The 27,313-nt window shown below is 36.7% G+C and overlaps 1 protein-coding gene across 3 annotated transcripts in view; it reads left to right on the top strand.

The window, feature by feature from the left end:
* LOC137991195 (genetic suppressor element 1-like) overlaps positions 1 to 25,267 on the top strand; it is a 30,999-nt gene extending 5,732 nt beyond the window's left edge. For 2 of the 3 annotated variants that reach the window (XM_068836318.1, XM_068836312.1), the window contains 16 exons: positions 5,510 to 5,918; positions 7,954 to 8,124; positions 9,142 to 9,249; positions 14,370 to 14,581; positions 15,077 to 15,331; positions 15,537 to 15,926; positions 17,303 to 17,464; positions 17,802 to 18,162; positions 18,651 to 18,824; positions 19,168 to 19,334; positions 19,818 to 19,869; positions 21,112 to 21,203; positions 21,761 to 22,366; positions 23,425 to 23,515; positions 23,730 to 23,833; positions 24,876 to 25,267. In XM_068836318.1, the coding sequence (XP_068692419.1) occupies positions 5,510 to 5,918; positions 7,954 to 8,124; positions 9,142 to 9,249; positions 14,370 to 14,581; positions 15,077 to 15,331; positions 15,537 to 15,926; positions 17,303 to 17,464; positions 17,802 to 18,162; positions 18,651 to 18,824; positions 19,168 to 19,334; positions 19,818 to 19,869; positions 21,112 to 21,203; positions 21,761 to 22,366; positions 23,425 to 23,515; positions 23,730 to 23,833; positions 24,876 to 24,974 (3,453 nt within the window). In that variant the 3' untranslated portion in view covers positions 24,975 to 25,267. Of the gene's footprint in view, positions 1 to 2,500; positions 2,639 to 5,509; positions 5,919 to 7,953; positions 8,125 to 9,141; positions 9,250 to 14,369; positions 14,582 to 15,076; positions 15,332 to 15,536; positions 15,927 to 17,302; positions 17,465 to 17,801; positions 18,163 to 18,650; positions 18,825 to 19,167; positions 19,335 to 19,817; positions 19,870 to 21,111; positions 21,204 to 21,760; positions 22,367 to 23,424; positions 23,516 to 23,729; positions 23,834 to 24,875 lie in introns of those variants that run through there. The other variant, XM_068836325.1, reaches the window with a different exon arrangement.
* The last annotated feature ends 2,046 nt before the right edge of the window (positions 25,268 to 27,313 follow it).

The following is a 27,313-nucleotide window of genomic DNA, read 5'->3' as shown; positions in this document are numbered from 1 at the left end:
TTTTCTGACCAACCTCCTTATTCATCTATGGTGATACTGAATTGCTCAATCTCATAGCCATTATTAGTATTGTTATTATTGTTATTATTATTATTGTTATTACTATTATTATCATTTTTATAAATCCTTGAAAGAATGCTTATGATAGAAATGACCATTACAGTTGTTTTATTCATGTGAGTCTTACATGTAGGTTAAACAATAGTTTTTAAATATTATTATTATTATTATTATTATTATTATTATTATATGGTGACAATTATCGTCCAGATCTTCTTTTCCTAATACAGTCCAAGTGCCTTTATATTCTAGAACTAACAGTTGGTTTCGAATCTAACCTTAAAAACAATGCAGTACGCAAAAAAGAAAAATACATGAACATGGTCAAAGACATGAGAAGTAATTACAGATGTGTTAAATTTGTAAACTTTTCCATGAGCTCCCTTGGTGTTTTCTCCAACGAATGCTCTATGTTCTTAGAAACGATGAATGACATTAGCATTGACAAAAAGAAACAACACTATATAATAAAAACAATGATAAATCTAGCCATTAGAGTGACATATTTTATCTTCTGTTGTAGAAATAAGACTTGGGATAAAACTTTAAAAGATTTTTATTTTTATCTTTATTTGATTCATTTGTAAAATTAATACAGTATACAAGTATATCACTCAATGTCAAGCAGCCAGTTGTTAAGTGCCTATATGTAGAGAGATTTACAACTGTATTCGAAGATAAATAAAGTTTCCATTATTGTTACTATTATTATTATTATTATTATTATGATCATCATCATCATCATTGTTGTGTTGGTTATTGTGGACGAGCATTATCATTATTTCATGCTGAACTCAGTTTCAAGTCCATACCATTTTCAGTCCAAGGTAAAACAAGGGTTGGTTCATTCTAAATAGTTAATGTTGTAAAACCTAGAGTCCAGTGTGATTCAAAAGCTTCTGGCAATTTGATTGATTATGTATCTTTCATTCATAGATCACCGATTAACGTGAATTAATTATTCTCAATGTTTCATAAAATTTATCAGAAGCTATCCTGCAATAATTGGGCTGGTCATGCAAAAGATGTCAAAAAGTTACTACAAGACAGTCCAAAACTAAAAAGACAATTTTGTTTGAAGCAAGTTCATGACCTACCAGTGTGTAGGTAAATAAAAATAAACTTTTTAAGAGTGCATGAAGGAGTTGATTACTACTTTCCATTCTCTCACTATTAATGTTTGTGATAATTGAAAAAAAATTGCACCTCTGCAAACTGTGTAATTAAGTATCAAAAATGATAATAATTTTTGGAATTTTTCTATTTACTTTGGTTTGCTGTTTCTTGAGTAATCAAAAGAGAAAAGCATTTTATAACCCGACAGTAATAATATTTTTTTACCTTTGTTGTACTGACTAAAATATTTTAATTTATTCCTAAACGTGTTTACAAGTTTTGAGTGTATTGGCCAATATTATGTTATCTCTATTTCTCTTTTGTTCTGCCTGTTTCTTGATTGTAATCATTCCATGTTTTGTTGGTTAATTTCTGAATTTCATGATCAACAAGCATATTCCCTGAAATTTCATCTTCATGCCTTGAGTGAGCATACACTAAACTGAATACTATCCTGAAATTTTGCATTGTGATCTATTTTTTCTGCCAACAATAAATGCTTGTACACATTCCTTTTTTGTCAAAATAAAGTGAAGCCTCTTTAGTCAAGGTTTCCTGCACATTGAGCTAGTAATGTGTTAAAAGAGAGAATATAAATGTCAGTAAGTGTAATATATTCAAAACTGCATAAACCTCTGTGGGCAAACACAAAAGCAGTTGTTAATGTGGTTGGTTAATTGCAGTGATTTGCATATGAAAAGAACACAAGTCGACAGGTGGCTTTTGAAATAAGTAACCCACACCTTGAATTTCATAGAATCAAGCTTTATTATTTAGCATAGGTGTAGCATCTTTAAGCCTTCTTGGCTAAATTCTGATCTTTTCCTCTGAAAGACAAGAGCCTTTTTTAGAGGGATTTCTATTTTTGTTGATTTATGCACCAAAGAGCATGGTTAGCATCTTCTAGCTTGCTATATAAAGAAGCAATACAGCAGATAAATAATTGATGAGAGAAGAGAATATTGAGCTTGTCGGTGTCACAAGTGTTTTTGTGAAGAAATTCAGGCAAACTTGAGGAAGGTACAGTTTTTGTGTGAACAAATTAATTATGAGCATGAAAATTATGTGGGTTTATTGAGCCATGCTTATTAGTGAATGTCCCAGGGGATCAATTTGATATACTGAATAAGTTTTGTTTTTAGGAACAAAAGGGAAGCAATGGGCACCAGAAAGGAACCTGCTAAAATGCTTTGCATGACATTAACTGAGATTATTGTCTCAAAACGTTTTCAATTTATGTTAAGCCAGTGTTTGTAGAAGACATATGGTACCTTATGCTAATCAGGCTAGAGAAAATAACTGCCGGTACTCAGTCTTTATGTTTGCCTCAAGCCGTTATTATATCAGCATATATTAGGTCACTGAATATCATTAAAAAGATTCATACACTGTATAACTCTCTTGGCAAAGACTTGGTGATTATTATAGCTTTTTTGTTACAACAAGGAAACATTTTTCAAAGGTAAGGTTGGATTTTTATCAAACAATGAGTCAGAGGCCTCTGTTTTAACAGGCGATCACTGTTGTTATAGATTAACAGGGCACATGTTAAAGGTAATTCATCTATGAAGTCTGGCCTTTAGACTTAAATGGCTTTGACTTGTGTCTGCTTACAATAATTTGTTAAATTCTAAGGGGAATTACCTATGTTTCATTTAGAATTTAAAATCGCTGTCTTTCATGCCACATGCTCTGGGCTTTCTCTGGCATGCATGCAGACTGCTTTTGTTTCTTTAATTTTATACTTGAAAGGGAAGTTGGTCAGACTATTTACAAATTTGTGACAGAGGTTTAATTTTGCAACTCATGTTATAACTCACAAAATCCTCAAGAGAGATGTCTGTGGCAATCATCCTTTGTTTAAGTACATAAATCGTGTGTGGATTTTGTCATTTGCTTTTGGTTGTAATCTTAAAAGAAAACATCATGTTGCAGTTGTTGTCTCTTCAAATTCTCAAAGCATGAGTGCTCCTGAAGTTGAAATCAAATCTCTATGTATGCATTAAGTAATTCTGGGACCAAAATGATGAAATGGCTCCCATACATTAAGGTCTTGGTCATTTTAGAGACATTTTTTATCTGGTATCTTAAACCGTTTGAAAGGAAGACATGTCATTGTCTTTACAAATTGGAGTGATGCAAATTTATTGCTCATCTGAGCTTAAAATATTGGCTTGCTAATGCTCATAGGGCCAGATTTGAACACTCTTCTAATATTTAAGAATCAAGCATGATTTGTGAATATCCAGCATTTGCTTTGGATGCATTTAGTGTACAGTTGACAAGCTTTTAGCAGTTTAAACATGAGCATGAAATCTTAACCACAAGATTTTCATTGTCTTTTCTCAACGTGCTTTGAATTGAATTTTTTTAATTTTTGTTTGTCAGCTGCAAATTGTAACTCACTCTTTGAGTTAAATGAAGTCATTATTGTTGTCTTTGATGTTTCTAAAATGCCATCAGAGTACTGTTAGTGCCATTGTAATTCAGTGTTAGCACTGAGAAGGAAGTTCTTAAGAGGCCTTGTTTTAACCCAACAGTGTTATTCGTTATTATTTTACTCAATATTGTTGGGATTTCTTCAATAAAAATTGATTTTGTGTGTGGGTCTTAGTTAATTGGAAGGTTTCTCTGTTCATGCAAAGGTGATGTAACTAACTATTTAAAATTATTAATGCAGAAGTGGAGGCAAGGTATTTCCAAATAGTGCTATAATACAGCAGTGCAAGTGCTATAAAGTTATCACAGTCCAGAGAATGTGTTAAAAGAATTATTACAAAAATTTTTTGCGTACACCCCAAATTATTGCCTGATCAGATTGGGTCTACTAAACAACATCTCAATCCGATGTACACCAGGGTGTACATCGGATTCCACAGAATGTGTTTTAAATAATTGAAGGTTATGCTCCCAGACATTTACAAATTCCTTTTAGGAATTCTCAAACACCATAACAACCGTCGCAGGAAAGTCGGCCTCCCGTCTCCCTCTGGCTATAAACCACATGACAAACTAGATTGCTTCTAGGTTTTTTCTTTGGATATTATTAATGGGACTTTTAAAATATTTTTTTGTCTATTGCCCACCTTGAATAACCTTCGCTAATAATTGTGGGCAAAAGCTCTGTAAGTTAGAATGTTTTAAGATCTAATGAAAAATTGTTGTTCTTGTTGAAAGGCTTTGAAGATTTAACAAAGTTTTTCTTTAAAATTCTAAAAAAATGTTTACTATTAAGTATCGAAAGATATTGATTATTAAGACAGCCAGGGTCCAATCTAAATGTACAATATTATTGGACTTGAATCCTGTAAATGTATGGATTGTGGAATTTTTATTTTTCTCTTGTAATTACAGCTGTATTAGCCTTAATTAAGGCTTCTTTCAATACCTTTTTAGTTAGATTTGGCCTTTTTGATTAACATTATGTTGACGAAAGGGTGATGAAAAGTCAGAAACGCAACCTTTGAGGACCTTTAAATAAAAGCCTGCTTGTTTGACCTCCTGTTAGGTTTGAAAGCTCTAGTAGGCTTTCTCTCTCAGCTCCTCTTAGAAATCTAGAATAAACTGGAGCTGATTTTAAGAGCTGTGACTTGGTGAACAATAATAATATTTTTAATAATAAGGCTTGCTCAAAACGTTAGTTTCATTTGGTCCCTTTGATAACCAATAGCTTTTTATTTAACGTTTTAATTTAATTTGTGCTTATTTGTGGGTTTTAAGAATAGCTGTTAAGTGTGCAACCATTCAAGGAGTAATTGAACCTTTGCAAAATAGTACAGTATAATTTGTTTTATTTAAAGGTTGTAATATGGGGATGAGCTTTAATGGTAGAATTGAATTAATTTTTGGATGGAATGCTACTTTATCACTGCTCATTTCCCCTGTCAATGGTACAACCACTTTATTGGATTTGCAAGATGGGTGTAAAACATAATACTATGCTGAAGTTCACAGACAGCATTTTTTTCTGAAGGGTGAAGGTGTGTTCTAGGTACACTGACAGTGGCATGCTTCTGTTGCAACAGATAGGGCCTTGGAAAATTTGTCTGTTGACGGTTGCATGGTACACCAACTTAACCTTGACTTGTAGCCTGATGATTTGGTAGTGTATCCATTATTTGTCAGTAATGCAACAAAACCGATGCACTGCCAACGTGTCAAGCCACACGTGTGAAATCAGAATAATGATTTGTCACTCCCAAATTGCCTGTTTTGCAGATTTGGTCTTTACTGTTACAGACCGACTGTTACTGTTACTGTTACCGATAATGTATAGTGCATATTTCTCCTTTACCTTACTATGTTTATCTTTATGTCTTGTTCTCTTACACAGGTTCCTCAAATCAGTGAGCTTGGAAGTACAAGCACCAAGTACACAAAAGGACATTTAGATGTGATCAATTGTAATGAGGATAGTGAAAAAGGTGATGGTAGTGTACAATTATTATCTCAATCAAGAAACCAAAGACTGAAATTGAACACCTCCCTCCAAAGCTCCAATGCGTCCTCAATGCACTATACAACATCACTGTCACCTGGATTACAACCTGTGCTTCATAACAACGAGTCTAATCCTTCATCAACTGACACGTCCATGTCAGGGGGTGGTCCAGCTAGTTTTGCAGCAGCACTTCGAAAGTTAGCGAAGCAAGCCAAACCAGTTCCTTCGTCGTCTTCATCACCACCTCCACCTGAAAAGCGTTCGCAATCTGTCTCTCCAGTTGTCTCTGCTGTGAGAACTGGTAAGCATTTTCTTTTAACCACATTTGTGACAGTATACACATACTGTGAGTTTGGTATGCTACATTTAAATGGTGTGATATGTTGTGTGAGAATATTGAAATGAGTTTTACAACATTGTTCAAAAGGCCAGACCATATACAAATAAACATACCATAGTTTTACTCAGTCAGTTTATTGCTTCTTTTGAAAGTGAAGTAAAGTGCTGCATGTCGTAAAATACATGATTTGCTTGGGGTGTCTGGAAAACCCGAATAGCGAACAGCGAATAGTCGCGAATAGCGAATAGTACGAACAGTGCGAATAGTGGCGAATAGTGGCGAATAGTGACTAATAGTCGCGAATAGTGACGAATAGTCTTCAATAGTCACCGCCTTATGCTGAACAATCTCGTAATCAAAGCAAAATAAAATAATATGCTCACCTGTCGTCGAAAGAGAGTTTCGTGCATGCTTTTACAAACACAGAAGAAAAAAAGTCAAAATGCAAAAATATAAATCACTTTCATTAATACATCAAGCTCATGATCATCTCCTCGCACAGTGGCGCCCGAACATAAATTTTAGATACTCACATTTCATCATCCTCATTGGTGCTGTCCGATCCGGCGAGACACGTTCTGTAAAAAGGAATAAAATCAAAATGTGAGGCAAGTGGTTTGTGATTAAAGAGACAAACGAGCTACTCTGATAACCGTTGCGTTAATTAATTATCCAAATAAGCAACAGGATTTCAGTGCATTTATTACCTTAAAGTTTTCTTCTCAGGGCTCAAGCTGTCCTTTGTCGACACATCTCTGCTTTTTTAGCAGGAAAATCCCATCCAACGTTGCTGCGCGGTTGACCAGGAAGTACTGGGTACCAGATTTTCGTCATTTCGTCATAATCCCCCCCCCCTCCACCCTTATTTGCCACTATTTGTTACTATTCGTCACTATTCGCGACCATTCGCACTATTCGTACTATTCGTGACTATTCGCTGTTCAGTATTCGCAACTGTTCGCTATTCACTATTCGGGTTTTCCAGACACCCATTTGCTTGTGGATAGAACTTAGCAGAAACGACTTAGAATAAATAACGCTTGCCACACATTGAGCTGGATGGGACTTGAGTGCAACAATGAAATTAAAACTTATATTCTTAGAAAATTTGTCGTACACAGACTGCACTAAAAGGTGAACTAACAGGTGAAAGGGCTCGTACTTGCTTTAAATAGGGGACCGAGCATGCTTGGGCTGAAATACATGCTTGCGTAGGCCTGGTTAAATGTGCCACTTGTAGTTCATTCTTTACAATTATTATTCTTTTAACCACATATAATTATTATGTTTGGTATGCAGCATTTAAATGGTGCAATATGTTGTGTGAGAGTATTAAAATGTTTTGAGCTTTGCAATACTGTGCAAAACGCCAGACCATATACACCTGTCAGTATGTTGTTGCCGACTCTCTTTGAACAGTATGTGGGTACTGTAATGTCCTACTACAGCATACAAGCTTTTTGAGAAAGGTCCTACCAGTTTTTATCCTCAGGTACTAGAAACGTCCACCATTTTTAGATCTTTGTAAAAAGGAAACACTTCTCCCTAGGGGTTTCATTAAGTTTTAAAGTAGAAGGGACCTTCTGATAGAGTAAGTGGGCACCCCTACATTATAATTTATAGTCTGGCTTTTGATCTTTGAGACCTCATTTGAGAGAAGGCAGGTACTGTCCTCAGCGTAGACAGGTACTAGTGCCCGAGTCCTGGATTCTAATAAAACCTCCCTTGTTATACTGCATGTCCAGCTGCAGTGTGAAACCATGACCTCCTGCAAAGTGGTCTGATACTTGCCTGAGTCAACCGTTTTGGTGGCTCATCATCCATTTTTAGGCTGAAGTGTTTCTTTTCTGTTGATAATCTTTGACAGCTACTGTCATTGATTTGTACTCACAAGATTGACCTTATAATAATTGTTGATAAATCCATGAATTGGTGCTCTCTTGCCCCCATAGTCAGTTAATAATTATTATTATTATATTGATCACTCTCTTCACAGGAATGTCCCCCTCACAAACAACATCCCCTTTAGCTGGCCAAAGTGACCATGATGCCAGTACTACTAAAGAGAGAGGAGATCACCACAGTCCAGGAGTGATTGCTATTCGGACCCCACCAGTTCCAAATATTACACCACTTGATCCAGATCACAGAAATCCTCGACCAGGAAGTAAGGAAAATTAGCTAAATGTGACATAAATATAAAATATGGGGATCATTAGTTGCATAATCGTTGAGAAGCAAAAGTGCTTTTATTAACTAACTTACAAGTGGAGGCCTTGTGCTGCCCTGAATTGTGCAGTTGCTCTGCTAATATACCATGAACACTGAATAAAAGTGTTTGAGGCATTTTTGTTGAAGTATTGAATAAAATAATTTTGGATGTGTGGTCAAACATGAGTCACAAGCTATATGTATGGGTTAAGTCAAATGCTTGACTTTCCAGGACAATCAACAAAAAAATCATATAAAAAACCTCAAGTGTTTCTATGTACCTTTTTTGTACATTATATCATGCAATCACATTCTTTTCATTAAATTACGAAGTTTTAATGTTCTTTTTTGTACATTATATCATGCGATCACATTCTTTTCATTAAATATGAATTGTAACGCATGAACTGGTTGTGTCTGTCATTTGCAATGTACATTGATGTACATTAAATTGCCTGATTATTGCTGGTTTTCACTCACGTGATCAACAGCCATGTTTTTCAACGAAAACAAAAGGAAGCGTTTGCATAATAATAGAGTTAAATTCCCGGAGGATTTGATCGGGGCACCAACATGGCCGCCTTTTCTTTGTTTTGGGCACCAACATGGCGGTCGTGACGTCATGTGAAAACCGAGAATAGCTCCAGACACAAAATTAGGTAAAAATCTTTTGATCAGATACCATGGAACAAATAAGAAAATGGTGTAATGAAGAGCACATATCATGACATGTACTTATGTGTTGACAAAAAATAATGAAGTGAGAGATACGATTATTCAGTGATACATTGCCATACAAATTAATTCAGTTTGGCTTTATAGCTCTTTAATTAATAATCTTGTTGTAACATTTTTTGCTATTTAGTTTAGATACTTACAGTGAAAAGCTTAATATTCAAGTAGACCATCAGTAACTATCAATTTAATATGAATGAGAGAATTATTGTATACATCTTTTAACTTTATTCTGAAGGTGAACAAAGTCGTGACTCCAATAGAGGCCCTCTACAGCGAACAGAAGCTAGCCATCCCCTTATTGGTCATGAGGTGATGCCAGGTGTTTTCTCGTCAGTGCCTAGAGGTACAGTGGGACTTTTTTGAAACAAAACAAATTTCAGGAGTATTCATTTTCACTCTTGAGACAAGTTCCAGTTGATGAATAATACTAATAATAATAATTATTATTTTTGGCAAAAAAAGAATATTAAAATAAAGTACAATTACATAAAATCGTCGCCCATGACATGCAGATGTACAAGGAACAAGGTGTGAGGTTTTTTAAGAGCTTTGAGGTTTAAGGATGTTAAATTAGTTTTTCTTGTGGGGTGATGAAAAAGTGTGCTGTATAGTAATTTTATTCCCTCTGTTTGGAAAGTAAGCTATTTGAATAATGAGCCTTGCACTTTTTAGCCTTGTTTATTTTAATTTAGGCCACTGCCACCTGTCTTCACGTATAACTGCCTTTCCTTTGTAATAGCATCCGTGCCAATGCTGGAATCATGCAATATGTTATACATTTAGCCTATACTTGTTGTTTTCTTGATTATTGAAGCCACTTGGTAAGCTTACAAAAAATACATTTTGTTATAAGTTATTCTCACAATGCTGATCCTACAATGTGTAACATAATGAATTATTTGTACAAGAAGAAAAATGGTTTTAAGGCTTTTCTGGGTTAAATTTCAAAGGAAATTTCCAAGGTTTTACAAACTGTAAATAATTGAAAGTTTCCTTGCAAATCTAGCACTGATTTCATGTTTGTACCTTTTGCATTCCTCGTGTGGGATTTTCAGTTGCTTAGCATTAAAGCAACAAAAAGATGGAATCATACAAATCCCCAAACACTGTCAAAGCTTATGCATTTCGTTGTGCTTGAATAATTCATAAGATCACCAAGTTGTGGCTGATTCTTTTCAGGCGTTCTAAAGGTGATTGAGTAGTGTATAAGTCCTGCTTTCCTTTTTGTTTTGTCGGGGCAATGGGAAAAATGTGCATGTCTTTAAAGTATAGTTACATTGCTGCTTCTTGTGTAGAATTTAAACAGCATTAATTTTATTCATGTTTGGTGGGGGGCTATTCATAATTTCACAACTTACACAGGGATTTGAAGGAGTTAAAACCATTAACCAGTTTGATGCGGGCTGTATTTTGGTTCACAGGTTTCAAAGCTATCCTCAAAATTGACATTGTGGCATATTTTGTTGAAGGGCTTATAGAATTTAAATGATAGATTTCTATATCTTTATTTCTTATTATCACATAAAACCCAAATGCATTTTTATTTGCTCTGAATAGCAGGTCATTGACAATGATGCTTCTTATCAATATTCCTTTGAAACACTTGTATACATTAGGATATGTTTTACTTCTGTTGGAAAATTAACTTGATGTCGTTTCAGTGTCAATATTAATTTGAATGATCAAAAGCGAGTTGGCTAATATCCAAACAAATATCTTTCGGGAGTCAATTTAGATTGGCTTAATATGTTTATCTAATGCTATACATGTATGTAGATTTTATGCTTCTTAAACGATAAAAATTAATACAGCATTTTGCATCTCAGAGTTACATGTACATCAATACAATTCTCATGAAACAGAAAAGCAAAATGATTTTTTTTGTCTTGAAAAAATAAATAACCATCACTGTGTGTTATTTTGTAAGTGAGAGATGTAATTTGAGTTATTTTTTTAATGGCATGCTGTAGGTATGATATGGCAAATTTCTGCACAGAAATCATTACTTGTATGGTCCACAAATTTGTATTAAAGTACCCCTGTGACCAAACATGAAGACTTGAAGACATGAAGACTTGATTTCAAAAGGACACCTGTTAATTTCAACTGGAATTTTCCTATTTAATGGTCCACCATTACTAACTTTAAGTTCTTGAGAGAGTTGGATCCAAGAGAAAATGACGTCAAAGACTCACTAGTTTAAGCATGCAATGAATGTATATGCCGCAGAATTAATTAATATGCAGGACAGGAGTTTTGGGCTTTCAGACTTGAAAACTCGTGTTTTGCGTATAATTATGATAAGCTGTATTCACATGATGAAATTTAAGCCAGTGGGCCTTTGGCGTCATTTTCCCCTGGATTAAACGCTCTGAGGTCCAACAGCTTTTAAGTCAATCATGAGTAATGGCGGACCATGAAATCCAAAACTTACACTTGGATAAAAATCAAAGCTCCAAATTTTGCCAGTCAGGTGTTAAGCAAACACACTTGCAAAAGCTGAAGGAAAAAAGGAAGTGATTTTTTTTATCACAGGGGCACTTCAAGTTAAGGTGATTCCCTTGTTTTGCACTGCGCAGCTCATACTGCGCATAACATTGCGACTTCGAAGATGGCAGCGTTTCACGCCGGCCATCTGAAGAGAGGCAACAAAGGCCACTTTTGCTGTTCAAGAGCTTTTAAGTCAATCATGATAACTCTTCTTGGTTAATAATTATGAAGGTGTTGTTTAAGAACTCGCCCCAGTCCTTTCACAGAAAATGATCATTTTGAAGCTGAAATTGCCCCTTTGCCATCCATTTATCATTGTGTTGCGAAGAAACAAGCACGGTGTCGCTCCATTTTTAATGGTTTTATTTACTCGTAATAGGTACACGGAAAACATATTTTAAGGAGAAAAATTGTTGGATAGTAGAAGTTGTAGTATTTACATGTAAATCACATGAAACTGCATTTGGAATCTGACACTGAGTGCAAGGTGATGACTGTATCGGTCCAATTTGCTTACATTTCTTTGCAAGATTGAGCAATTCAAAATCACTTTACTTTAAAGATGATAGCCCAGAAAAACAAATAGGTTCAAGTTTTTAGTAAATTAAATATAGGAATTTAGATAAACCTAGGTGTATATAATAATGTAACATTTGAACAGAAGTGTGATTTACAGGAGCAAACATGTGACCATTTCCTGCCTTACTGGTACATTACACTCTTGCTTAAATAATTATCCTCCCCTTTCCTTTTAATAATTCTTTACCATGATAATTAATTTGTACAGAATTTTACAAGAATAGTCTTAAATAGACTTGTTAACCCATTGACTGGCTTTAGACAGAGTAAAGTCTATTAATTAAGTGTCACTCCTAGGATTCAATGGGTAAAAAGGGAATCAGAAGTTACCGTAAGTCGCTTGAAACCTTGAGGGCCAACGTGGCCAAAGCTTATCTGTGTTTCAACAGTATGAAGGCATTGAAAGTACATGTATTTCTAGGCTCCCTTGGGGGATACCATTCCTTCGCTGAAATATCTCCAGCATTACCGGTGCCGCTATGTAGCAATAGGTGGTTTTCATAGTGGCATCATCAAATCAAAATTGTGAGGTACTCATCTGGATATTTCCTATATGAGGTTGAAGATGACCCAGAAATAAATCTTTACAAGTTACCGGTTCCGTAACGTTTTGGAAATACAGCATTCAAATGAAGGCTGTTTTGATTGAAAAAATGTGTATCATTATGATTCTCTGCAGTTTAAATGTTTCAAGTACCGGTATATTAAGAGAAGTGTTTATACTCATGTGTACAATCTCGCCAGTGAAAAGTAAGCACTTTCATGGCAACGTGAACTCCAGATGTGCTTATTGATTTCTGGCTGCCATATTGGTTTACCACGGTGGTCGATCAACTTGTGGGCTCCATACAAAACTCTATAAAGTTGGATGACATGCTTCGGCAAATAACTCAGGTTGAGGTTGTTCATGGATTGGTCTTCTACAACATTTCATGGCATGACTGTGAAAATGATGTATGAAGGTGGTTTACTTTACTACAGTTTTCTGAAGAAAAAAAGATCCATATTTTGAAAAGCATCAAGGCCTTTTTCTCAAAACCTAGCTGTACGACCAGGGTTAAAATCTTGGAAATTAGTAAACAATATGAAGACGAAACCATCAGCATTTTTTCAAAAAGATCTATCAGACAGTTTTTCAGTTATCATCAAAATAGACAAAAATCAATGTTTTTGCCATTTGCAAAAAACCTGTCTGACAGATTTAATTATTTATTTCAATACATGATTATTTTTTCTCTCTAAGGAAATCCTAAAATTTGAAGGTGGGGTTGTACATGTATGGCACGTTTTGGATAAAAATGGCCTTTGAAATGTCAAGTTTCAAGTCCCCCCTCCAGGAGCTTGGTCACTTTATTTTGCATTTTCCCCTGATCTGCATTTATTAAGTAAAGTTACATTTCACATCAGTTGCAGTGACTAACACTTCAGAAGAGACATCCTGTTGCTTTAATTTCACAGATTTCAAAATCTTGATCTTTTCTTCAGAAAATTGTAGTAAGCCATGCTTACTATTTAGCTCACAATTTAGCAGTGTGGATCCCAACAAGTCAGGGCTGTCACTTTAGGGCATGACTCCTGGCTAGTTTTGGAGACCCCCCCTAGCTGCTCTCCAGTCAGTTCCTCACATAGTAAATTAATTTACCTGGAAACTCACATCACCAGCATTCAAAGAACTTAGCTGACTCACCTTGTACCAGAAATGCTGAAACAGTAAAATCCTGTAAAGGTTTACCACAGAGGTTAATATTTCTTCTTATTATATGGCTCTGTCTCACAAGGACTGGAAACTACCAAGTTCACGAATTTGATTGGCTGAAATCGATATTGACCGCGGTCTAGATTTTCCCATCTAGACCGGCATCTAGACCGGTAATGTTTCGCGGTGAAAAGATGCAAACTATAATGCAAAAATATTGAGTATTTTCTTTTAACAATATTTATTTATGGAAGTGCCAAACAGCATGATGACAAAAGAGAGGATGACGAGCAAACTTTGACAGAATTAAGTTCACTCATCGCCGTTCACAAGAAAAATGTCAGTTAGTACAAACCAGTTACATTAAACAAATTAAATTGTTCTTGTTTGCCATATAATAAACATCTTATTAACCCAGCTTAGTCAGTCTGTATGGGAGAATCTTGACCGAGGTAGTGAGTACAGACCGAATGCAGTGAGGTCTGTACACACTGTACACATTAACCGAGCAGGAGGTCTGTATGGGAGAATCTTGACCGAGGTCGTGAGTACAGACCGAACGCAGTGAGGTCTGTACACATGACCGAGCTAACTAATTTTACATGTAGAATTTTATTTTACTTTAAAAGTATTTCTTGGCATCAAATTATACCATTACGATTAGAGATCTGAAATGGATGTTTTGTTTTGCTATTCAGAGGTTCCGATGCTGTCAGAACACTACCCTTCAGAACCAGCTCATGCCCCTGTGGCATTCTACCCAGCAGCGTATAGTGCTAAGCCAGACTTGCCGCTATATTTACCTCGTGGTGGCCATCCTACAGGACCTCCTCCTCTTCTGGCCTCCAAGAGAGATGGCCCGGACTCCCATATGTTACCAGCATTCTACCCAACACCTTACCCTCCTCCAGTAAGGTCATCATTAAATTTAGTGTGTGTGAAACTCAGATTCAATGCAGGATCTCAGAAAATATCTTGTAACTGAACAGAGTACTGTGATTCAGATACAAAGTTAATGTCTGGTATTACCTAAATTTAAATTCTATTCAATTTTGAAAACATCAGGTTTTCCTTGGTTAGAAAATTTTCAAACTAGTATGTTTTAACTTACTCTTGTCTTATAGACATTACCATAATCTGAAATAAACAAAAGTAAAAAAAAAACAAACAAACTGGTTTGAAAAAATTTTAACCAAGGAAAAGTTTTAACTACAACGTTGCTTTAAGTGATATGCACAACAATGCAATGATCTTTAAGTCTCAAAAATGCTAAATTATTAAAGTCAAACTTAAATGAAACCAGAAGAGAGCAGTGATTTAGGCCTTCATCTACTCAAGCTTTGTATGACTGAAAATAAAGTAACTGCATGTGCAAAGTGGCAATTGATAATTTTGTTTGTGGTAGGTAATGGAGCCTCCTGATATGCATTTTAGTACCTGGAGACAGCAACGGGCTGCAGAACATTTACGACAGCAGCATGAGCGACACTCCATGCTGCCTGATGGTACAATTGTGGTGGAGCCATTTGAATTTCCGGTAGGACATGTGAGTGATGCTGCTCGTCAGTTGCCACCAGGGGGCATTGAAAACTTTCTGAGGAAGAATTCTCCTCATTTGAGGTCGGCTGATAACTCAGAGTCACGGGAAACAAGAAAACAGGTTTGTAAAACAAAAAAATGTGTTTTGTGAAAGCAAAATTAATATTTAAACCTGACATGTATCTTGACATATTCTAGTTATAAGTGCTCCAGAAAAAACATGTATCTTTTTCTCATAGAGAATTACTGTAAGCAGGTCTCAACTTAACCTCACTACATTGCATGTCACTCTTGATAATTTTTTTCATGAACCTTGGGACAACTAGGAAACAAGGGAGTCTGTCAAAATGGATAAAGAAACAGAGCTTGTTCCCAAAGAGCAAAAACGAAGTTCCGTCGAGGGACCACCACACCGTGGCATCAACCAGGAGCACAAACAAGGCTCTTGTCCAGTTCATGGACATGGTACAACCCCCGGGCTGCCACCAACGTCCAGCTCATCTGAGCCACCTGGAAGCCAAGGTGCTCATTCCCGAGCAGATACTGCCATGATATCTAACATAGCAAGACCAGGAGAGTACAAAAGGATGTTTCTTCCAGCTCATGAAGTACCAATGATTCATCCTTACTTAGTCCACCCTCCCAGAGATGCCCCTTACCCTATCCATCCTCTGGACGAGAGACATGCTGAGTTTGTGAGGGAGCGAGAGAGACAGGTTTGTAATCAGGTTTGTGATTTATACTCTAATAATATTACAGTAATTCTATTTAGCCAAGCCTAGAAGTAGAACCCCCAGGTTATTTATTCTTACAACAAGATGTTAGCCTTGTTTTAGGCGTCAATTGACCATAATAGTATGGTTTTGCAATATGCCATGTTAGGCATATTGATTATTATTATTATTATTATTATTATTATTATTATTATTATTATTGGGCAACTTCATCGTGCATACCTGCCTACGAGCAATACCGCTAGCCATGATTACCATAAGAAAAGCAACTCATTGGTTCCCATGAGTATGGTGCTCTGCTTTGCTGTTTTCAATGTCAAAATGAATTTTTATCCTTACATGTGAAAGAGTCTATCCTTAATAATTGCTTCAATTTATGAAGGGGGGGGGGGGGGGTAGCCAAGTTCCCAAAGTGAATTTAGTTTTACCAGTAATTTCTTTTACCAATTTTATTAATTCAATTCAATTAAAGGATAACAGAGGTTATCCCTATCAAGGGTATCCGCCTGTAGGCGGTTGTAAAATTGACTGATAGTCAATTTTGGTGAGGGAGGAAAAACTTGAATACCCAGAGAAAAAGCCATGGAGTCAGATTGAGATCGATTGAAACTCAGCCTACACAGGACCTTGGGAGCGAGGGTTGGCCCCGATTCACACAGGTTGATAACCGCTAAGCTGCCCACATCTCAAGAAAACTTCAGATAATTATGACCTTGAAACTTGACACTAAGTAGCCGACACTTTTCGTAAAAAAAAATCTGACATTGGTCCTTTGTCAACCAACCAATCCGAATTTCCTTTTGCTGGTGCAACTGCAGATTCTGAACGTGTCGGTTACATAAGATTGTGCAGTCCCTTTATCTCCCTTGCTTGCGTGACCAAATCGGTTGGTTCGACGAACTCAGAAGGGACTGCGAGCAGTCTATTAATGTTCTGTCTCCTCAAATAATAATAATAATAATAATAATAATAATAATGATAATGATAATCATCATCATCATCATCATCATCATCATCATCATCATCATTATTATTATTATTATTATTACTTTTATTTAAGTGTCAAGTGCATTTTTTAGCACAGATAGCAAATCATAGGTTCATTTTTGAGGAGAGGGGAAACCCAGAGTACATGGAGAAAAACCTTTTGAAGGAGAGTAGAGAACCAACAAACTCAACCCTCATACGACGCCAAGTCTGGGAATCGAAGCTTGGTCACATTGGTGGGAGGCGAGTTCATTGCCCCGTGTTCTATGTTATCATCTAAAATTTTCTATAATTTTACTCTAGTTAAAAAGAAGAAGAAAACTTGAGATATGAACTTGAAACTTGATTTACGTCATTTAATTCTCTTTCAGGAGTTTTTATTACATGAGCGCCTAATGTTTGAACAAAAAGGCCTTCGTACAGCGGGAGAAGACTGGCAGCGACATCACTTGCAGCAGGATAAACCCGCAGGACTTGGTGTTTTGCATTATCCTCAGCCAGTACATCAACAAGGCCCTCTTGAATCCAGCAAAGTATGCATAATGATTTTGATTTTGTTTTTCTGCATGGGAATTCAACCTTGACCTGCAAATTAGTGGTACAAACATTAATTAATGTGTATATTTGTGCTCTTGCTCTTCCTTATCTTATTTCAGTCTAATGGCAGAAATTTTCTAATGGCAGAAATTTTATACATTTATCATTGACCCGTCAGAAAGTTAATGGTTTGACTTCTGTTGCAAGCTCTTAAATTTTTTGTTTTAGATACCACTGATGCATAAGTAATTATCGTTTTCACCTTTGTACTGGTCTGATTTCATATCATTTCACTTACAGTGCTTGTTTTGACTGTTTGTTCCTTTTTGCCAGAGTCCCCACTCTATAGATCGTCACAAAGGTGAGCCATCCTTAGCTCGTTTGATGCCAGGCAGGGAGGCTGGTCATCTCTATCGAGGATTTCCATATCATTCATTCCACCATCCTCCTTCAGAAGGAAAGGGATTTAGTGATCATTTTGAACCTGACTTTCGACATCCTCATAGTGAAAATATGAGGAGGTCAGCTGGTGGAGCATCAGAGCGGCTGGGTGTGCCATACTTGGAATCAAAGACCTTTGGCCACAAGGGTTTCCAGCATAGTGCAGCAAGGATAGATTCTGGTAAAGTTGATGAGGAGAGGGAGTGGCAGCAAAGAGATCGAAATGCAATCGTCAACGGGGATTACCACCAAGGTCTGAAATTTTCACTTGTGCAAAGGGCTGGAGCAATTTTATCAAATTTTGATTTTAAATCAAAATGATCAAAATTAATGCACCGCTTGAGGCATTGCAAACAAGCTTTCATTTCAGCCTATGTGTGAATCAAAGCCCCGTAGGTGCAGTTGTGCAGCACAAGTTGTATTAACTTCTGAGCTATAAAGCCATCAATGATTTTTCCAAGTTTACATTAAATCTGTTAAACTGTTAATGTATGGTAAGTTCAAATTCTGTCATATTGTAGTCAAATGAATAATAGTTTGAAAGTTACATTTACAGACATTTCTAAAATGACTGCCCTGGCATATCAGAGAGCCTTTAGAACTGTTTCGTATCCTTGCTCATTTAATTAATTTTGTAATATTAGAGGCTATGATTCATGTATGGCTGTTGGTTACTTGTAATTCATACATACCGGTAGTTTACCCATCATCTTAAATTAGTGATGTTGTTTTTTCTTCCAGACAAGCAAAGAACAATGTTTTCTGAGAGGTCATCACCTAGTCTTGCAAAAAGAATTAAAATTGAAAGATGCCCTGAAGAAGCTTCCGTGAAGCAAATAAATAAAATAAGACATGATCCATCCAAGCTTGTATTCCTTGAGGGTCTAGGACTTGTCACTGCAGATAGGAAGAAAGGTAATGATCATGTACACATAGCCTCTATAAAGTGTATTTTCTACAATAAACATGTACAGTTTGTAAAATTTTGTGGAAAACTGCCCAGACTGCAGTATTGCCAAGATGGCTGTCATACAGTTTGCAATGAATACTTCATCTTAACACATAAACTTTCTTTCCAATAGACCTTAATTAACTAAAAGGCCAAGTTCTAAGAGCAAACGAAGTGCAGTAACATTGATTATCATGAGACAGACTGATAAATAGATTCTAGGGAAATAATGTGTTATGCCTGAAGTCCTTAACTTAAATAATTTACAAATATATATATTTTATTTTATTTATTTCTTGTTTTTGGCAGAAATAAGCCAGAGAGGACCAACCTTAAAGAGAAAGTTCAGTGATGACCAAAGGGTTGAGAATTGTGTGGAGTCTACAAACAATTTGGTGACTGATGAGAATTGCATTGGTGATCATAAAAATGATGATAGTGACCTTTCTGCAGAGGCTCAGTTTGCTTGCCCAGAGGTTAGTGTCTTAACGTTAAGGTATTAATTTTCTTGATTTTGAAGGAAAGTTGACATCAATCAGTCATAAAAAAAGATATTAGATTTTCATAAAAAAACACTATATAATGAAGCAAGTGATTTGGCCAAGTTTAGCAACTATGAAGTGTTTGGATAAAGGATGGAGATTTTGATTGTGATTTTATTTCTTAAAGTAATGTGTATTTTAAGTGAAATTTGACTTGAAAGATGTAAAATTTTCTGCTACATGTGAGTAAGGTCACATGTCTAAACACTGACCAGTACATTAAGATCATAAGAAGATAACGTGAAAGATAAGAAGGACAGAACCTGCCTGTCTATGCCTACCGAAAGCAGGGAGCAGTACAAAAATTTAACTGTTACAGTACTTGATAATAATTAATCTCCTTACCACACATGTTTATGAAAATGCCCAATAATGAGGTATCCCAGTAATGTATTGCTGTTGTGCATAAATCGGCAGAAACTTGATTTCATGGCAACGCTAGGCCTTCTACCACCAAGTAAAAGACAAGGTAAGGCTATATGTTTGCATTTGACAAAATAAGGCCAGTGATCGATGTGGCTCTAACCAAATTCCACAGTTAGAAGAATTGATAACCCGTCAGTACAAAATATGGACTACAGACCATGGAGTGGGTATAAAACACTGACTAAGATATACGTGTAAAATGGGGACTAGGGTATCAAATGCAGACCGAGGATTATAAACAGCACATAACCTGAAAACAATGCTCAAAATTTAATTGTGATTTACCTCACCAAAATATCTTACAGTCACAGCTCAAGCATTCTTCCCATCAGAGAAATTTTGAAAATCTAAAATTTGATTTGTTGCTTCAACATTCTATCATTGTACGCTGTTTACAATCCGTAGTCCACATTTTAATACCATAGTCCATATTATATAGTCAGTTCATAGTCTGTAGGTCGCGTTTTATACCCAGTGTGTAGTCCGTGGGCCATAGTCCGCAGTCCATATTTTCTATGGACCGAATTGATAACATTTTTTAACCAGTTGTGTTATGATACCATGTGAAACAACATTATTGCTTATCAAAAGGTACTCAATAATGTGGCATAATTGGTTACCTTTGGAGCAGGAGAGCCATCTAAGGTCTGATTTACACAGTACAATTTTTGTCGCTTACGACAATCTGAGTACATCAGAGAAAATGTTGTTGCATTTTAAAATATGTTTTAAAATGCTGCGACAGTTGTAAGTCATGTCGTAGGCCTGTCATAAGCTTGTTGCATGTGTCACAAAGGCTAATTCAGCAACCCCCATTTTTATTGCTGGAACATGGGTGAAAGTTAAGAATCCGATCCCACCAACGCGTCGGCTGACACACCACCAACACACTACCGACACGTCGGCCGACACACTACCGATGCGTTTGCCGACAGTCGACCGACGCGTTGGCCGACGTGTGGGCCGACGCGTTGGTGGGATCGGATTTTTAACTTTTACCGGAACATGATTAGTGGGTTAAGTTGCAACTGTAAAAATAAAAAATCTCTGTGGTGGAATCAGGGTTCCCTTCCCTCTAGGGAATTTGTTTTTATTTTGAAGAGGTTGATGTGGTGAATAATATGTCACATCAAGAGAGGATAATAATATTATTTCAAAGAAGTTAAATGTTGTAAATAAGCAGTCTGTCATTATTTCACCCCATAGCATGGTGGAAACTTGATCCATCAAAGGCAAGCATTTCCTTTGTTCAATTCAGTCCTGTTATTAAAAATGTCTTTTTCAGAACTCGAACAATCTTATGAAATGAAAAGAAATGAAAGAAAGAACAGGAAAAGCAGAGGTAGACCTCCAAAGCGAGCAAGGAGGGATAAAGAGGTTGGTGAAGTTAATAGTCAGTGCTTGTAGAAGATCATTTGCTGAAAATAATCATCTCTTTTAAAACACGAAGATCCTGTTGAGTCTTTTGTGGTAAAACCCCTTGCAATAAGCCTTCAGGATCTTCTTGTGGGATCATGCAAAAAAGAGTTAGTATTTAAACCCAAACTTATAAGCCAATGCAAGATACATGCATGAAGGGAAAGCAGGTCTAGAGAGGCAAGTGTAAGGAACCCCTTAGGGCTGAAAGGGTTTACAGCATCTAAGTCCACTTAAACCCTACACGCTTTGCCTCCACACTTCTAGATTTTACTCACTGTAGTGCCAGACAAGTTTACTTGTCAATTGGGAACCCGTCCTGGGGAAAGGGTAACTATCCTTTGTGATTCTTGCTGTTAGAATCCTGACACGAAGATTGTCTCAGAAAGGTTTTTACTAGAGTTTTCACAATACAATACTGCGACAAAGTGCAAACATTATTGGCCCTTACCATGCTCTGAGCTTGCTGACAAAAATTGCAAGTTTTATATGTTGACCTTGATTTTATTCCTCTTCAGAATGATAGAGATTCTGACAATAGTCAGGGATCCCTGGAGCGTGAAGGAATAACTGGACCAATAACACGACAAAAACAGCAACTTTTACAGGAACAAGAAAAGAAGGAAAACAGAATCAAGGATACCGAGAAAACCCATTTGGTTTCCATAAAAACTGAGGAAGGAGAGAAAAGGACGTCCTCTTATCCCTTTCATAACAGAATCTTTCGCCGCAGCAGTAATGAAAGATATCAACAAAGCTCTGACATGGGTGCAACTACTAATCACCTTCCGCCTCGTCTAACACTCCAGTCATTAACTAATATGGAAGATCCCTTTAGTAACATAAGTGCGTCAGAATTTCGGCCACCATATTTACGACATACTGGGCTCTTATCAGTTTCACATGAGCATGGAACCATTGCGCCCCATGCAAGACAAGACCATCGAACTCAACCAATAAGGCCTGAGCCTCTTCGAAGTACAGGAATTTCACTTAGTGAAAAAGAAACAAGGGACTACCTTTCACAATGCTCGTCAGGTATACAAGGGCATTCATTTGGACCACTGCCGTTAGTGGAAAAGGGGGGAAGTAGAAACAAACAAGTGGTATCTCCAATTATCAAGGTAAGTATTCTTGTCAGACAGATGATGTAAGGGAACTGGTCAAAACTACTATACTTGAACAGGACCTACCTTTGGGGTAGGGGGGTTCTCAAAGACACCACCTATCTTCGAACTTATCACATGAACATTACCGACAACATTTTATTGGCTTTTAAATTTGAGTTGACACAGAAATATTCAGCTAGCAAGAGTCGGCATTACTAGACAAACAAGAAAAGTGAGGTTTGAATCTCACTGTAATTTTGTACTGCTGGATAGAGGGGTGGCTATGCAATATAGACACCACCTTTTGACATGAAGCAGGGGGGGGGGTGCAGGCAGACACCACCATCTATTTTGTGGTTTGGTGGGTCCTGTTCGAGTGTAGTAGTTTTGACAACTTCCCTAAGAGAAAACCACTTAAACACAGGCTTTAAAACAACTGCCATCTTCTGTTGGAATTAACCCTTTCATCCCTAACCAGTAGACATTTTTTAAAATATCATTATTACAATGTTAATTAGTCTCTACACGTATTAGTCTAGTCAAAGGCTCATCCAATTCCATGATTGATCAATGTTAATTACTTCATGTGGACTGCTCTGGTATGGTTTATTAATGTGCTGGAAGTTTGGATTTGGTTCTCAAAAGTGAACAAATGTTGCAAATAAGTTGTACAACTTGTATCATATCACTCAAATCTTCATATTGAGCAGTCCCCTCTCAAAGGTGTTTGAAATAAATTAGCCTACGTAGCTGGCAGTATTATTGGTGTGGAGAATAGGGTGGGGCACTGTGAAATACAGCACCCCTCACTATTCTGAGCACGGCATTTGCCTCTCGCGCCAACAATATCGCCAGCTGCGCAGGCTAGAGATAAATAAGCCTCGTTTGGAGCGTAATAGAGGATTTACGGTAAATCAAACTCGGCTTTGCCTTTGTTTGAAAATGTAATTAGACCAAATCAAGCACACTTCAAATAGCTTGACTGTAGCAAAGAAATCTAAAATAATTCAAAATGAGCAGTACTGTAAAGATAACCAGACACTGCTCTTTGCATTTTTGTGTTGTCATTTTAGGATGGACAGAGCAAATCTTCACAAGAAAGGGATACATACAAGTGGTCTGGCGTAGAAGCTGTAATGCAGTCCTATTACATACATGCTGCAGGTTGGTTGATTTTACTGGTGGTAAACCGTTTGACTTGAATTAAAAAGACAATTAGAGGCAAGTAGTATCTACTTGATGACCATGTGATATCCTATTCTAAGTATCAGTGCTGCTTATAATAAATCTGATTTGAAAAGTTTGTTATGGGTATTTTAAGAATGAGAATAGTAGTCAAGAATTTATAGAATTTTATATGGTTGTTGTTGTTTTTTAGAAAGGGGTGTGGAAATATGTGTACTGCAAGACAATGCTGAACTTTTGAAGTCACGAAATGTGTCCCTAAATGAAGAAGCTCAAGCTCTTAGTCTTCAAATGACAGTATGTTTTACAAAAGAATTATTAGTTGGCTATAATCATCTCATATCCAACAAGCGCAAGTGGGATTAAATAATAAATTTTGTTTTATTAAAAATGCCCACAGATTTATTACTTTTATTTTGTAAAAACAAAAAAACTGTTGCATAGTTACCAATAATTATTTTGTGGAGCATGGTATAATTATCAACAGTTATTCAGATTTGGATGTTGCGGCGAGGTAAGTATCCACTGCTACAGTCTTGGACAAAATTGTTGAAAATAACAAGCTCGCTTTTTGCCCCCCACCCCCCCTGATCAATGTTGCTACACACAACAAAGCATGTCGAACCTGGTATTATCAACATTGATCAGGGGGGGTGGGGGATGGCTGCTAGGGTGCGATATTGAGGGTGCTGCGTGTAAAAGAACCCCTGTTTTTAATATTCTCAACTCTTTTTGTCCAAGATTGTACATTGTAGCCACCAACACTGAGGTAAATAGTTTTTTTAGTAAATACGAAAAAAGTAAGAAAATATAGCGCAAAAAGATAATTTTAACTCTTTCATGGCTGCAATAATTACAATGTTTTGGGGGAGCAAAAATTTTATTCCACATGAGTTTCTCGGAGGTGATTAGCAAAGGATATTAAGAGTTTGAGTAGCCAATCAGAGCATGCCTTCAACACCATCCACTGTTTTAGTGTAATGACATTAATAGCTCATAATTATACCATGATGGCTAAGCCAATCAAAACTCTGGAATATTGCATTATCCAATGATCTGGCTTTTAATACTAATAATTAGCAGCCTTGTTGTTAGAAGAGTGCCTTCACGAGTGGTTCTCACCTGACATGCAAGCACAAGCAACCAATGCAAACCCCACTATCATTTTGGTCATTTAAAATGTCTTTGATTAGGACAGAATTTTAAGAACAGTTTGTGTTTCTTGTGCCTATCCCTGTGAAAAGCAATTTCTAAATGGTACAGCCAGAGCTAAATTGTATTATTGGCTTTTGACACTTTTATAATAATTATTATTATTATTCATTTTGTTCCTTGACAGAACCTTGTTCAGGCAAAGAAGGAACTTGTAGAAGAAAGGAACTCACTGAGACAAGGACTAGATAGACTACATTTCTTCATTGAAAGCTTAAAAAGATAATATATTTGTAATATTGTACTTAATTTAAAGATTCTATATTTAAGACCGACACTTTTCATTGCATTCTTGGGGTATGATGCTCTTTCATTATGCCTAGACAAAATGGTGACCAAAAACTTATTCAATGTGAAATATGAAATGTCAGACTTAATTGTATTTTTCCGCTCAAAGAGATTTCTATTTGCAACAGTTAAGTTTGCTCATGCTTCTGCACAATTGTTTGTTAGCTAAATGTAGATTAGAGTTCAGAAGAAGAATAGAAAAAGCAAATAAAATTTTATTTAAAATGATAACTCGTATTGTGAAAATTGTGTATGTTGTAGTTGAAAATTAATGTTGTCCAGTTTAAATTTTTAAACCAGTTTAACTTGTATCAGAGGTGGGTTAAAAACACAGGTCAAGACTAAAAGTTCCTGCTCCAGTGATGAACAACTAAGCCAAAAGTTTCTGCTACACCTGCAAAACATTTTTGTTGTGATTAGGGCTGGGAGACACTTTTGGTGTTGGTTATTTATCTGTAGCACAATGACATGTACACTCGCCTGTATTTTATACCCACTGAGCACTAAATAAGTCACCGAAAAGGGTAGGGAGAGTTTATTGCTTGATCTTGCTCGGCAGTCAGGGATCCTTCTTCATATGAAATCATTATTTTCAAGTTTGTTTGCTTGCATTAAAATTACCAATCCCTTGCTGCCTTGGTCTTAAGCCCAAAATTTGATTGAATATTAACCCATTCACCCCTAAACCGGCCTAAACCTGTCATACTTAGTATTTTACGGTCTAATGCCAGACGATTTTACTCGTCAATGGGGAACCCCCAGGAGTCAATGGGTTAATCACTCACTGGAACACTATGTCCCATTAAGGACGGTGCCTACTATTTTTATCGCGCATCTCAAGATACTCAGGTTTCCTATTGGTGGTTCTTACCAATACAGCAATATTTACTGGGTTGCCAGTATGGCAATCTCAGTCGGAAAATGGGTGGGATTTGTCCGTTTGATTTTTCTTTTTTTTTTCCGTGTCGGGAAAAGTCTCTCCTATCACTCCCTTGCTAAGTGGTGTCTTTGTGCGTGGAGTCTTCCGTGCGTATTTTGGTAGGATTTCAGGGGGTAGTAGAAAGGCCTAGATTTCTCTGGTTTGACACAGTAGAATATTTCATTAACCTGCAATGGCGTCGAAGATTGAAACGCAAATGGCGTTGTGGGGGATCTTTAAACAAAATGTACCCTTATGGAGCTAAAGAATGGAAAGTAAATTGGATAAACAAGATAGGCGGTGAAAAAAAAAATCTGGAATCTTAAAAGTGACGAGTAATTGATCCTCGTAGTCCCTGGTTCAACTTCCAGCTGCACTTGTAATTAGCCAACTGGTTTGCCTCCGGCCAGTTGGGATTCTTAACAGTTGTTGTTGTTGTGTTCTGTTGTTTCGTTGATTGTTTCATTGGCCGTGAAAAGCCCCTATGGGGAGCGGTCAATTAAGTATGTATTGTATTGTATTGTAAAACTATGTGGAGAAAGCAAACTCAGCAAGTACTCTTGGTATCCAAAAAGTTAATTGGGGGTAGCCACACATTTTTCAGAGATAATTAAGCTTCAATTTGGAAAAGACCGCCATACATTGCTTTGTATTTTTTAAGCTTCTTACAAATATTGTTGATTGATTATGTTTGAAAAATGCGTGGTTATCCCCAATTTTCTTTTTGGATTTCAATAACACTTGTTAAGATCTGCTTTGAATTAGTAGGCACCGTCCTTAGCCCTTTGATGCCCGAAATGGCCAGTGGGGAACCCCTGGGAGTCAATGGGTTAATTTCAGCATTGAATGAGGCCACAAATCTGAGCTAATTTGAACGAAAACAAAAGAACAGAAGACGTTTTTGAGACATTTGATCATCATAACTTACACGTAAAGGGTATTGCAAATCTGGTTTGCAGATGTGTGCATCACATCTTTTTATTGTGAGACAAGTCAATAGGTAGACCACAGTCAAAGACAACCCAAAGGCTCCTCTGTGAATGGCTTCTACTGTTGTTACAGCAGGCGGGGGGTGGGTGCCACTCCTACATGTACCCCGAATGCATGCCCAACTTGCCTCCAGTATTACCGGCACTCATTTTACCGACCTCAAGTGGAGAGCTGAGTGAACTTTGGAGTGCATGTGCTGAGATCCAAACCCGGAGAGCTAGGATGCAGTCTGCAAGCAATATCCATTACATGACACGCACCCCAAATTGTTATAAATACCGCTTTTATTTTAAATACCACTACTCACTATTAAGACTATTTTTGCAAGTAGAAAAAGCTGTGCATTTCTGAATAGAAAAGATATTCCC

The sequence above is a fragment of the Montipora foliosa genome, chromosome 1 (assembly GCF_036669935.1).
Source record: "Montipora foliosa isolate CH-2021 chromosome 1, ASM3666993v2, whole genome shotgun sequence".
NCBI classification, from domain to species: Eukaryota; Metazoa; Cnidaria; class Anthozoa; order Scleractinia; family Acroporidae; genus Montipora; species Montipora foliosa.
This window is presented reverse-complemented; position numbering and strand designations above follow the sequence as displayed.